The 13,075-nt window shown below is 48.3% G+C and overlaps 2 protein-coding genes and 1 pseudogene across 3 annotated transcripts in view; 2 read left to right on the top strand and 1 right to left on the bottom strand.

The window, feature by feature from the left end:
• Nucleotides 1-3,127, bottom strand: part of LOC119321675 — a 16,855-nt gene extending 13,728 nt beyond the window's left edge. Inside the window, exons 1-2 of the mRNA XM_037595256.1 lie at nucleotides 2,933-3,127; nucleotides 49-408 (exon numbers count right to left, since the gene is read on the bottom strand). Of these exons, the coding sequence (XP_037451153.1) occupies nucleotides 49-408; nucleotides 2,933-3,127 (555 nt within the window). The remainder of the gene's footprint in view (nucleotides 1-48; nucleotides 409-2,932) is intronic.
• A 3,469-nt stretch (nucleotides 3,128-6,596) lies between these two features.
• On the top strand, nucleotides 6,597-8,335 carry LOC119326606 (annotated as a pseudogene).
• Nucleotides 8,336-9,880: 1,545 nt separating this feature from the next.
• LOC119325732 lies at nucleotides 9,881-12,237 on the top strand. 2 transcript variants are annotated; one of them, XM_037599459.1, is made up of 2 exons: nucleotides 9,881-10,037; nucleotides 10,812-12,237. In XM_037599459.1, the coding sequence occupies exon 2, from the start codon at nucleotides 10,834-10,836 to the stop codon at nucleotides 11,986-11,988; it is 1,155 nt and encodes a 384-aa protein (XP_037455356.1). In that variant the 5' UTR covers nucleotides 9,881-10,037; nucleotides 10,812-10,833; the 3' UTR covers nucleotides 11,989-12,237. The 2 variants fall into 2 exon arrangements, with proteins under 2 accessions (XP_037455356.1, XP_037455357.1); XM_037599460.1 differs by lacking the exon at nucleotides 9,881-10,037 and adding an exon at nucleotides 10,071-10,259.
• Nucleotides 12,238-13,075: the final 838 nt, after the last annotated feature.

The raw sequence follows: 13,075 nt of genomic DNA, 5'->3' as shown, positions 1-13,075 counted from the left end.
ACCGGGGAACGCGGGAGGGGAAGGGGGACGGGCGGGGGGGAAGGTCACCTGGGCCTGGGCGGTCTCGATGCGGCGGCGGGCGAGCGGGAGGAAGCGGGCGAGGAGGGAGTCGACGATCTGCCGGGCGGCGCCGCCCGCGCCGGCGTCGTGCGGGGAGGTGGAGGAGGAGGAGGAGAAGGCCCCCGCGGCGTGCGGCGTGGGGGGCAGCGGCGGCGGGTAGGAGACCCCCGCCGCCGCGAGCGCGGCGGCGGCGGCGAGGTGGTGGGAGGTGCGCGGGGTCGCCAGCTCGCCGGCCCGCCCGCCGAGATCGCGTCGGAGGCGCCGCGTCCGTCCGTCCCCTTCCCCTCTCCTCTCCTCTCCGTGCTCCACTGCCCGTCTGTCAGAGTGTGTGACCGGTGACCCTCCTCCCTAATCTCGATCGATTGGTTAATGTCAAGGGTAATAACACTCCACTCACTTAAACCCACATATTACTCCTATGTGTTGTAACTGTTGTTGTTGATGTTCTACTACATACATGAATGAATCACCTTGCCATTTACATCAAGCAAGTGTTAATCATCATCACTGTGTATTGATTGATTGCTTTCCTTTCTCGAAACAAAAAAACGCGCATTTCCGTCTGGATCATGCTTGGGATGAACTGGATTATTACATAGGCACGGGTTCTAATGACTTGCCCCCTTTCTAAAATCTTTTCAAAAGAAAAAGAATGATTCAGATGAATACTAATCTTAATTAGGTAACTCTGGTACTGAAAAAGGAGAGCACGACGACAGACCAACAACAAGGTTGCCGGCACGTAGCGCAAGGCATACGCTTTTCTCTGGCGAAAAAGGCGACGTTCCCCGCCGGTTCCTCGAGAAAAATGATGTTGAATACCTGACTTGTAGAGACAACCGTGAGCATGAGCTTGAAGACTAAGAGTTGCTGGCAGCAAGGCGGACGCCGGGCGTGTCTGGAGGTCACCGAGGTGTAGCTTTGGGGAGCGGGGAAGGGCGGGCTCGTTGGCACTCGTGCAGGTCCAGATTGATGGCGGCGGCAACACTCCGGCGCCTGGTGTAAAGCGAAGGGTAGAACAGGAGATTGAGAGACGGAAACACGATCTTTTGTGGATGGTGAGATCGTGGGCTTGATCGCCGGGTACGGATTGGAAAGGGAACAACTTGCAAGAGTTGAGGCGGATGCGGGGTGAGGTGAGGCGAGGGAACATGGATGGAAGGTATGCCACCGCGTAAATCGATTCGATGACAGCCAATCACATTGCAAACTTAATGAGAAATAAGTAAAGGCAAATGAAGGTGTAATGTGACCTAGCCACACAATGGACAGGGGTGGTCCGTGGACTACTATGGGGTTCAGCCAATCACTTCAATATTTGCAAATAAAATATTGAAAATCATCTACCTCTCAATGGCCTAAGACCATGAATTAATGACCTTCCAACACGGTTGGTTCGTTTCCTCTCTATATCCTTGTAAGCGTACATCATTTCATTGGCCATGATGTCTCCCGCTTCATACATACATCTCCCCGATCGTTTTATCCTCCTGAATGTTTAGTGAAGCAAGAAAGCAATGGATGACTGAGCGGCAATGGCGAAGCGTGCAAGGCGCATACATTGAGGCGAGATGCAAGAGCACCACTGCCTTGTCATCTCATCCAATTCATGATTTCTCATCTTTTTTAGTTCTAAGTATAAATTTACTTCTGCAAAAATTTAAATAAGTTTAACTGAGAGTTTAAACTTTAAATTTTAAACCGAGAATTGATAAATTAAACTGGTTGGTTATTAGAGATTTGTTTCAAGCGACAAATAATATTTATTTATTTTATTGTATAATTATTGCAAAATAAAGAGAACCAATGCATTGCATCACTTTTTCTCAAATATGCCTCATTTGGTTTACAAAATATTTGTAGCAATTCGAAAGGATAATCTTGTAGGGAAAATTCATTTGAAACCCTTTGGTTTGCTGGAATAGCATCTTATTCATGAATAGGATAGCATCTTATTCCTGAATAGGATAGGATCCAAAAGAAAATTTTAGCCTAGTCTCAATGGGAAAAAGCTCCTATATGAACCAAATGACATGTCTTTTTCCATAGGATTTATGATACATGTCATCTCATTTTTTATGTTTTTTTATTTCCATGATATTCATATCCTATGAACCAAATGAGGCCTTAAAATGCTTTCACAAAAAATATTGTTCTTGTCGTTTGATAAATTATATGCTAGTATGTTGGCAAGTTATATTGTTAATATACTTTTTTTATGTCCATTGGGTCACCCTGAACCCAAATCCTGCTATATATGCCACTCAACGCACGTAATAATTCTTGAAGATGTGCATTGAAGTGTAGACACCACTATACTATATGAGTTAGCTGGCCATGGGTTCGGTCTATCAAGCAATGACAAGAGAATCAATTTAGCCAGGACATCCAAGAGCCGCGGGATGATATCTTGCACTTGTAGTTCTTTATAACGCATGTTTTTTGTAGCTTTGTGTTCCTTTGAGTTTGGTCAAGGTTGTAGGCACTTGTACTGATATTTTGATTGTCGGATCCATGAATATGTGCATTTTCTACCGCATTGGCCTATCGCGGCAACACGAGTAGGTCAGGTGGCCCCCATCAAATCAGACTAATCAAGCGACCCATGCGCGATGAGGTTGTCGTTGACCTCGCACACAAATGTGATCGGCCAGATCTGGAAAGCGAGATGCAAAGGGAGCGGCCAGATCTGGAAAATGCGTCCAGACCTGGAAAGCGAGAGACAAAGGGAGCGACCAGATCTCGAAAGCGAGGTCAGATCTGGAAAGCGCGGCCAGACCTGAAAAGCGAGAGACAAAAGGAGCGGCCAGATCTGGAAAGCGCGACAAGATCTGGAAAGTGAGAGACAAAGGGAGGGACATTAGGGGGGTACCTGGGCCTGGGCGATTTCGATGCGGCGGCGGGTGAGCGAGAGGAAGCGGACGAGGAGGGAGTCGACGATCTGCCTTGCGGCGCCGTCGCGCGGGGAGGAGGAGTCTGGCATGTCTAGAGTGAAGGGGATCTGGGGCCAGCAGGGGACCCCCGTCGTCGCATCAGCGAGGTGGTCGAAGGAGTGCGGGGTCGCCATCTCGCTCGCCCGCCGAGATCACGGCAGAGGCGCCGCGTCGCGTCGACCCCTCCCTCCCCTCCGGTCCCCCCTCCTCTTCGTGCTCCACCGTCTGTCAGATCCGAGTTTGTGAGACTCTGTGCCTCTGCCTCGTTTGGTCAATCTTAAAACACTCCACTCACTAAAACCACACACTCCACACCCCTCCCCCCTTTATGACTCGATCCCTCCCACATTGTATTTTTGCACCCACCCCCTTGGGTTCACCTTTTTGTTTCTTAACTCAATGGGTTAACATACCAAATCAAATCAGAAATTACGACTTCTCAAAAATCAAACTTACCAATATCTCAATAAATCAAATATTTTCTTCCTTTCCACCCCCACGCATCCCCTGCCTTCCCCATCATATGGCCACGAGAGCACGTGTGGCACCAGCCTAAGTAATCTAGATCACCGTTGGGAGAGACCCGTCCTCCAAGTCATCGTCGGTTCTTCCGCCAGGAGCGGCGTCGCCGTCCTCTTGGCGCGCATGCTATGCAGGAGGCATTAAGGTGTGCGGGCATCTGAGGTGCACCCCCACTGTCGCGGGGATGACGCCGCATCGGCAACGCCTTCACAGGGATTGCCGGCGGCATGCAAGCCGCGTCAGTTGCCATGGCCACTGCAATAATTTCCTCTTCTCTCCTAGAACAATCTCTATCCACGATAATGGGCTCGTGGATCCTAGATCTTTGCCGCAAGTGTAGCCTCTGCATCGAGCTTGCAGGAATCGAGCATCCGCCTCCTCCGATCATTGTTCGCTTCCACTCGCTGGATACCTATGAGTTGTGCAAGAACTTTTTGTGGTTGCCACCACGTGTGTACTGCAACAAGATCTACCAGGTATCTCCATCCTCCCCATTTTTCACCACTACCACCCTCCATCATACTATGAGGATACCTTCTTACTTCAGTAACTAGGCACGTCAATACCATAACCAAAATTTAGGTTCGCTTTTGCATTCTCGGTTCAAGTGAATGGCCCAACGAACTGATCTTCACATTTAGAGGACATGGTTTGTCTCTTTGTGACGTGTCATGTGACCCTATATGTTTCTAACATTTTTCTTTCCACATAAGCCGCAACCTGACAATCGGATACATGAAGAAATGAATGGCCCTATATGAGATAGTTATTTCCTTTGTTGGTGAGACTGTTGGCTTGATAAAGGAAATAATCTGGCATGCATCATAGAACCAGATGAATGCCATAATGCTCCAGTGGCATCTTTGAGTGCAATAATCGTCCAGCCTCAACGGGGTTCACGGTTAGGTAACTATTGATTAGTATAAGTCCCTTGTTATCCATGGAGCAATTGGCTTGGTGGTTTTGGAGCAAGTAGCAGCTCATTGCAACTGTCTCATGTAGTCTTGTTGTTTCTTTTCAAAAAAATGTGAGAAATTTTAATGAACGGGTTCAATAGAAGCGTCATAAGATTCTAACTTTTTTTATCCTTATCCTTCAACTTCAGTGTGATAACCTGAGATATGATTCGCGCAGTACATATTACCAGTGGTGTAATGGGGAGTTATTTGAAGCAATGATAACAAAGTTACTTATGTGCTCCCTTATTCTTACGAGCATTCGTGGTAATGTCACAACGGCCTCTTTTTTTTGCATGGTAATACGTGTCTCATTCATACCATAAAGATTAAAGTACAAGTCACGTAAGGACCGACATGACAAAACTGAAAAGATAGCAGAACATCTCTGAGCTTGACACCAACGCCCATCACCTGCCTCCGGCACCACGACAGCAGCCACCGAAGAAAAGAATGATGGATCACCTCCTCATCCGAGTTCGACGCGACTCCATCGCTGATATGCAGCTTTGCGGACCTCCAAGGTGGCTCACCAAAAGTGAAGCCCTTACCATTGAACGAATCAGACCGAGGCAACACCCCGGACACGCCATGAACTCCAGATCTGGCACCCCACCGCAACTAAGACGTCGCGGAAGGAAACCATACCTGCCATCCACGAACCACGAACCCATCACATGTTCCGTCTTCCAGATATCGTCGATGCAGACCACAATCTGCATCCGCTCCTGGACTACCTCCCAAGCTTCGCGCCGACGCTGGAGCAAACGCCGTCGCAACGGCGGAGCCCGAGGACACAGGTCCACCACGAGGATGCCGCCGCCGCCACGCCATCCTTACTTGAACAGACTGGTTTCCAAATCCATCCCCAACCATAGATGTACATCGTTGATTGTTATGTAGTTTTCTTATTGAAATCTCTTAAAAGACTTATATTTAGGAAGGGAAGGAGTAATATTTATTTTTTGAGTGTTTGAGTAGAGTCTAATATTATATTGTACAGTATGTTTGTTGGTACGGTAACCATAGATGCTTGTCCGCCCTTGATATGCCAGCCAGCCTGCGCTGGGATAGATCTGAGCCGTTGGTTATCTGAAACCAGAAATGTGTCGTTTTCACTCTGTTGCGTCAGTCAGTTTCTCATCTCAGGCTGGCTTGAGTCTCCGTAGTGGACTGCTCCTCCTATTTGACACCGGCTGGCCCGAGGAGGCTCCAGAGAGCAGATCCACCCCGGCGACGGCGACGACGACGGCGAGGCACCATTCCGCCGGAGAAGACGTCCGCAGCAGATCTGACCACCATCTACAAGGTCTGACCACCATCCCCTTGCACCAAAGCCCTAGCTAGCTAGATCCATCTGTTCCTGTTTTTCCACTTCCTTTGATTGATGAAAAATGTTCATCTCTTACTTTTCCTCTATGCATCTTTCCGATCTGGGAGGTGCGGTTGGAAATTTTTGATTGATGCGTAGGCTAAAACTGGAGTAGATCCAGTGGATTCTGAAAACTAGCGTTGCTGTTGCAGTTTTGGATGGATAATTGACTTGGATTCAGTCTTGGATTAAATCCAGTGGGCGGTTTTCAGATAATCTGACAGTTTGAGGGCATCGAAAAGCGGCACATCTGCAGTTAGAGAGCTACTAGAACTGCACTCGGTGTTCCCATTTCCTGGTACCCTTTTGCTCTCAATGAATGTGCTTCAGAAAATACTAAAATCTAAGTTTAACACTTCAACTGAAGCGTGACATTTTCCATAACCAATTTTCTTCTTGTGCTGGCTGCTGTTAGCTTATTCTGAATCTTAACACGGCATGATGATTCACGAAAACATAATCAGGTCAAATTCGCTATTCGAATAAATTGCATAACAAGTTCGTTTGGTTGTCGGGCATAAATCATTTGAACAACTACCGTATATTTTATACATTCTTCTTATTCCTGGTGCATAAGCAGCATAGCAAGTTTCTTTTATATACTTGATCTCCAGAATATCATTTGCTTATTCCTGCTATTCGTCTAGTATTTCTTCACCAGCTTACAGTTCTAAGCTTTTTTTTCATATAGAAAAATGATTTTCTTGACTTGAAAAGTTTATTGATTGCAGATTTTGCCGTCAGCAGCACATCATGCAGAGCCCCAGCAAATTGTCTGATGTCTCCCTTGGCCCCATGCGTTCTCCAGACCCCAAGGTTGGGCTGACCTCCCGGATGGCTTGCTTCACTCTGTCGTTGCTCGGCTGGGCTCCTTCCGAGACCTTCTTGGCTTCGCAGCAACATGCCCCTCTTGGCGTGACGCCTTCTCCTCGTACCCATCCAAATCTATGCTCCGCACAAAATTGCCACCTCTCCTCATCCAGCCCCATGCTCGTGTACAAGGTCCTCTTCTTCCTGCTGCCAATGGTTGCCATCAGCTATACACATGTGTAGTTATCGATCCAGCCAACGAAAAGACCTCCCTTCGCTGCCAGATTCCTGTAGAAACTACGGAGAAGATGATATATATTGGCTCATCCTATGGTAATATGATCTACTTCTGCTACGGATATTGTCACATCGTCGATGTGTTCACTGGTGTGGAGGTTTCAACTCCACGTCTCCCATCCAGTGTCAAACGTGAGACATTCTACTTGAACGGCATTCTAACGTCCCCCCTTACATCACCCAACTCACATCTCCTTGTCAGTACCGAGTTCTCCCTGTTTGATTTTCTTGTTGGAAGTGACTCTTGGTCTGAAGTCCAGCTTCCTCATATGTTGGTAATAGACCAAATTGTGGAATTCAATGGGCAGGTCATTGTCTCAGACGGCTTCCAGAGGTTCTACACTCTGCAGTTGGCCCCTCGGCTTGGTCTACAAGAGATGACAACCAAGTCCCAGGATAGGAGTGAAGACTGGCGTGGTAAAACATGGCTGGTGGTTTGTGGTGGCATGCTTCTCATGGTCAATGTTTTTCCTTTTAATGAGGTCTACTGCCTTGACGTGTCGACCAAGCCAGCAACATGGATGGCAGTGGAGAAGCTAGACAATTGGGCACTCTTTCGAGGGGAGGAAGTTAAGAGCGCGCCACTCTCTTGCATGAGCTCGGAACTATTGGGATTGGGGAGCAACATCTTGTTGTATGCATGCCTTCTTGGCTCTAAGCCGTGGGATCTACACCATCTGTGTGGAGGTCCGGATCCCATGCATGACACACCGCCCGATGCAGGAGACGCGCCCGAACCGTGGGTATGGGATTCACCACTTCCTCGCGCGAGCCTAGAATCATGGTTGGTGGCTCCGGCGCTTCCTTGCACGAGCTTCTTGGAGTCACGGGAATGGGATTCGCCGGCGCTTCCTTGCGTGAGCCCGGAACCATGGTGGGCGGCTCCGGCGCTTCCTTGCACAAGCCCATACGGATGGGGAGGGTGGAATGACACCTCACGCTCCGACCCTTGGCATCTACTACGCAGACCGCTGCCGTTCTGGCTGTACCCGAGCATGTTCTACTCTGGTGGCCAGTGATCCGGCCTGACCACGTCTTGCCGCACAAGCAACTTCTTCTGAGATTTCCATCCGAGACGCAGCAGGGAGCGGAGACTGATTTCTGCTGCATCATATATGTATGTATGTAATAATAAAGGATGATACCTATATATGGCCTCTGCGTGTCACTAGAGACTGCATCAGATATCTATTGCAAGTTGATTAGATATGTGTCGTGCTATATATATACAGGCGAACAGCAGACTTGTTCTATCTGTTGCAAGTTGTGGTTGTGCCTTAACTGGTAGCAAGCTTGTAGTTAATTTGTATGTTCTTTGCAGAAATGAACTGCTATGACGTTTAATTATTGTGCAATTTGCAAGCTGGGCTGAAAAACTTTTGTTCTGATTTGTGGGGCAAGGTAAGTTGGTCAGGTTACAATTTCGAATCTCTTCTGAGGTGGTGCACCAACTTGTTCTGAGATTGGTTTTCGCTGTGTGGATAGGAAATTGATGTTCTTTGTGGCATTAGCGGTCTGGAAATTTGGTATGTAGGAGTGTTCCTTTGGCTTGTGTAGTTAGTTTGTTGAACTTGGTAAGTTTTAACGTTTGCAGTGGTTGCACAAACGTTAGCTTTGTGCCTCATCATCCCAGTGAATCATGCAACTAGCTAGAATTTGAGTGGATGTAAAAATAAATAAAATGAGGAGCATAACAGCTGAATTGAAAGTGTGGGAAACTTGTCTCAGATTTCGGTACAGTTGAATGCGCCACCAACTTTTTCTCGACTTCCATTGCATATAGAGAAGCATGTTGAATGCGCTGGGAACTTTTTCTCAACTTTCTACATACGGATAAATCTTAGACAACCTTTTCGAGACGGAGGGAGTATAAGATAGGATGATGGCCTTGCCTCGTCTATGGGCGACACCGGAGGCTTATTCGTCATGCCGCCACAACCGTCCTCCCCGCACCCCTCTTGTCTCGCCGTCGGAGCCCCCATATCCTCCCCAAACGTCTAGGCTAGCTGCCCGGTCACTACCTAGTCACTTTTTTCCCACCCAACTGGACACCTTAAACCGGTCTATATCTCCTGGCTGTTTCGTACCTACCATAACCAGCTCATATATGGGACAGATATGGGGGCGCTGTCCGGGAGGGGCAGCGGCCGAAGGGGTGGGAGAGGGTGACCGATTTTTCTCGACGCGAAGCGCGTGAATCATGCCGCGGAGAGTGGGGAGACGACGTCGTCACCCGTATTACGACGCCAAGTGATGGGGGGGGGGGCACGAGCTCCCACCCTTGTCCACCTGCAACCGCGCTAATGCGATGCATAGGGCGTCCAGTCGATGGGGTCTTCTTCGCCGCTGGCGCTGCCGAAGCTCGACATGACAGAGAGGGACGAGGAGAGGTGGGGAGGAGACGGAGAGGGGAGGGAAGGGAAGGAGATGGCGGTGGAGTATGGACTCTTTGAGAGTGTTTGACCGACTGTGTAGGGTTCGTCCGAGATGAGTTATATGTGGGGACGAGGTGCGCCGGTCAGTCGTGGCAGACGCATCCGGGCTGTCCCATATCCACCCAGATATGAGCTGGCTATGGAGTGTCGGTCAACTGGGACGTATAGATCAGGTTTGAGGGATTCGATTATGTCATGCTTTGGTGAGCTGTCATTGACGGAGCCGGGCGCTCAAACATTTGGGGGCTTCTAAATCACCATTGCTTATCACACATTCCATGTGGCTGGGGTAGTTAACTGTTATTGGGTAATCAATCAAGGTAGTACAGTACAATAATAAAGTTGGACGGTAAGACGGTAAACATTTAGATGCTTGTCCACCGTTGATCTATCCAGTTGGTGCTGGGACGAATCGAATCGGAGCCGTTGGTTATCTGAATCCCGGAGACCAGAGTGCACTCTGCTCCGTCAGCCGTCACTCACGTCAGTGTGCTTCTGCTTGAGTAGTGCTCACACCTCCCCACCCTCCCCTCCCAACCAATAAGAGAGCAGATCCTCTCCGTTCCCGGCGAGTCGGCGGCGACACCCCTGGAGAAGAGGACGTCCGCGACAGCCGGCGACCGCATCGGCATCGCCGTCTCCTTCCCCACCCGTGAGGCTCGCTCGCTCCACCTCCCGCCCCTGCGCCGAAACCCTAGCTGGTTCTTGGTTGGATGAATCGCTTCCGCTTCTTGGTTGGGTGTTTTAGTGAATTCTGGCGTAAGATACACTGTGCTTACCTAACATAGGACTAGATTTAGAGTAGATTGGGTGGACTAATCGAGATTTAGACTCAGCTAGCGCTGCGATTTGGGATACTCTGACCCGGATTCAGGTTTGGTTTGTCCCCAGTTTTGAGCGAATTCGAGCGCCCCCTCCCCTGCAATTGAATGGAATGGAATAAAGAAAGAAAATCGCACCTCAACAACATTTTAATGTCATCCGTTAGAGGGCTAGAGCAGCACTTGTCGATGTAAAGATGTACAGTTGCTGAATGTGTACAGATGTAGTATACTGCTAGCCGAAAGGCACCAGCATCGAAATGTTCTGAATGTACATATGTGCTTCACAAATAAGATAAAATAAAATGGAGGACACATATTTCCATAACCATGACGACCCACCGCAAATGTAATCCGATTAAACTGTTGTTTTTGGTCTATATGAAGTTCCTTTTGGTTGTTTATTTATCCGAAGAAGTATCGCGCGTTTATTTATCCATGCTTCTTATTCCTGGTAGCACATAGCAAGTTTCTTTGATACACAGGCATATATGTTTCACCTGCAGAATATCATCTCCTTACCCATGGTTCCGATTAACATGCTATCCGCCTTGTATTTCTTAATCTGCTTAGTAGTAGCTTACAATTCTTTTTATTGCTTGCAGAGTTTGCCATCAACAGCGCATCATGCAGAGACCCAGCAAACTGCCTGCCGTCTCTCTCCCTTGGCACCTTGCCTCTTTCGGACCCCAAGGTTGGGCTGACCTCCCAGATGGCTTGCTTCACTCCATCGTTGATCGGCTGGGCTCCTTCCGAGACCTTCTTGGCTTCGCCACCACATGCCCCTCGTGGCGTGCTGCCTTCTCCTCGTACCCATCAAAATCCACATTCCTCACAAAATTACCACCTCTCCTCATCCAGCCCCATATTCGTGCACAAGGTCCTCTTCTTCCTTGTACCAGTGGTTGTCGTGAGCTATACCCATGTAAGGTTGTTGATCCAGCCAACCGAAACGCCGCCCTTCGCTGTTGGATCCCTCAAGATGCCCTGGAGAAGATGACATTTATTGGATCCTCCTATGGTAAGCTCATCTACTACTGCAACGGATACTGTCGCATCATCGATGTGTTCACCGGCGACGAGGTGTCGACTCCACGTCTCCCATCCCGTGCTGGATGTTCAAAACTTCACTTGGCTGGCATTCTAACAGCCCCACTTGCATCACCCAACTCACATCTCCTTGTCAGTACCGAGTCCTTCCTGCTTGATCTGCGTGTTGGAAACGACTCTTGGTCCGAACTCCAGCTTCCTTGTCAGTTTGTAATAGACCATTTTGTGGAGTTGGATGGTCAGCTCATTGTCTCGAATAGCTATGGGAGATCCTACGCTCTGCAGCTGGCCCCTCAGCATGGCCTGCAGGAGATAAAAACCAAGCCTGTGGGAGGAAAGCCGGTGGTAGGAAGGCTGGTGGTTTGTGGTGATATACTTCTCATTCTCAGTTTTGGCGAGTTCCACCGCCTCGACATGTCAACTGAGCCCGCGACACGGGTGGCCGTGGAGAAGCTGGGCGAGCGGGCACTCTTTGTAGGGGCGGAAGCGAAGAGCTCGGCACTTTCTTGCATGAGCCCGGAGCTATGGGGAGGAAGGAGCGACATCGTGTACTTTGCTCGTACAGCTCGACCTTGGTTTCTCTATAGGCTGTGTGGCAGGCCAGATCGCTTGCAGGATAGACCAACACGACCAACACGCGTTGAACCCGCAGGCTTTGGAAGCACCCCAGTGCAGTCATCAGTTCGGCCGCTCTGGCTGTACCCAAGCATGTTCTACTCGGATGGCCAATGAATGAATGATCCGTGCCTGCCAGCCAACTACGTACAGTTTGCCGCAGCACCGGCTTCATCTGAGATTTCCCTTTGAGATCCAGGGAGTAGAGATTGGTTTTTGCTGCATGGGTGGAATATGTTACTACTTGTGGTACGGAGGAGTGCTCCCTCCGCTCCTGTATTTTGTTTGTTGAACTTGATAAGTTTTAACTTTTGTGGTGTTGGCACTAGCTTTACTAGAATAACTCAGTTATCCGGTTTTTACCAACCTGTGCTCCCTGTTTATTATTTTACTAGGTGTACTTGACCACTTATGCTTTTTTCTATGATGAAAGTAGCATATATATGTTCAGCGTCTCCCCTGTTTCAACGATGAAAATCTAACATTTCTGCTTGTACTTGAGCTTTTTGTGTATAAGGTTGTCATTGTTTGCTAAACTGCAGTGGAAGGATGATACACCAGATGGACTAGTTGGTGTAAATCTTAGTTTAAAAAAATAAGTCCCCATTTGATACAGCAGTATAGTTCTGCGCCTCATCTCAGTGAAGATATAAATTCCCTGATGATCTGATGCAGTGAAATTCTGCAGTTTAGTTATGATATAAATTTTCAGTTTAGCTACAGATCTGGCCACTGCAGTCATCCTAGTGAATTACATTATGCAACTGGCTAGAATGATCTGATGCAGTGAAAAATTGAGAAGTACTGTATATATGCCAACAACTGAATGTGTCAGAATCTGTCTCAATTTTCGTTGCATCTAGCTAGCTATCTGCCATGCCAAAAGGAAAATACATAAACTGCGATTGTTTGTTGCCTCGATGTCTCGCTTCCCTTTTTGTCCAGAGTTTTTCTGGTTTCTCATCCCTGCGGTGTATGTAAACTGCAAGCTGGTTTATTTCTTTCTCGCGCGTCTGGTTTATGGGTTTGGTTAGGTCTAGGCTGTGGTATCGTTTAAATCCTGTAACTGCAAGCTGGACTGGAAAACGGCTGTTTTGAATTGTGAAGCAATGGAAGTTAGTCAGGTCACACTTTATCCATAGTAGTATGTATATTTACCTCTGCTAATGTTTACAGGAAAATGTATGCCGCAGGCTTGTGACCT

Source organism: Triticum dicoccoides, chromosome 6B, assembly GCF_002162155.2.
Source record: "Triticum dicoccoides isolate Atlit2015 ecotype Zavitan chromosome 6B, WEW_v2.0, whole genome shotgun sequence".
NCBI classification, from domain to species: domain Eukaryota; kingdom Viridiplantae; phylum Streptophyta; class Magnoliopsida; order Poales; family Poaceae; genus Triticum; species Triticum dicoccoides.
Note: the sequence above shows the minus strand (reverse complement) of the source record. Positions and strands in the feature narration are given on the sequence as shown.

Excerpts from the sequence above, each read along its gene's own strand:
- LOC119325732 (XM_037599459.1), top strand. The coding sequence starts at position 10,834 with ATGCAGAGACCCAGCAAACTGCCTGCCGTCTCTCTCCCTTGGCACCTT.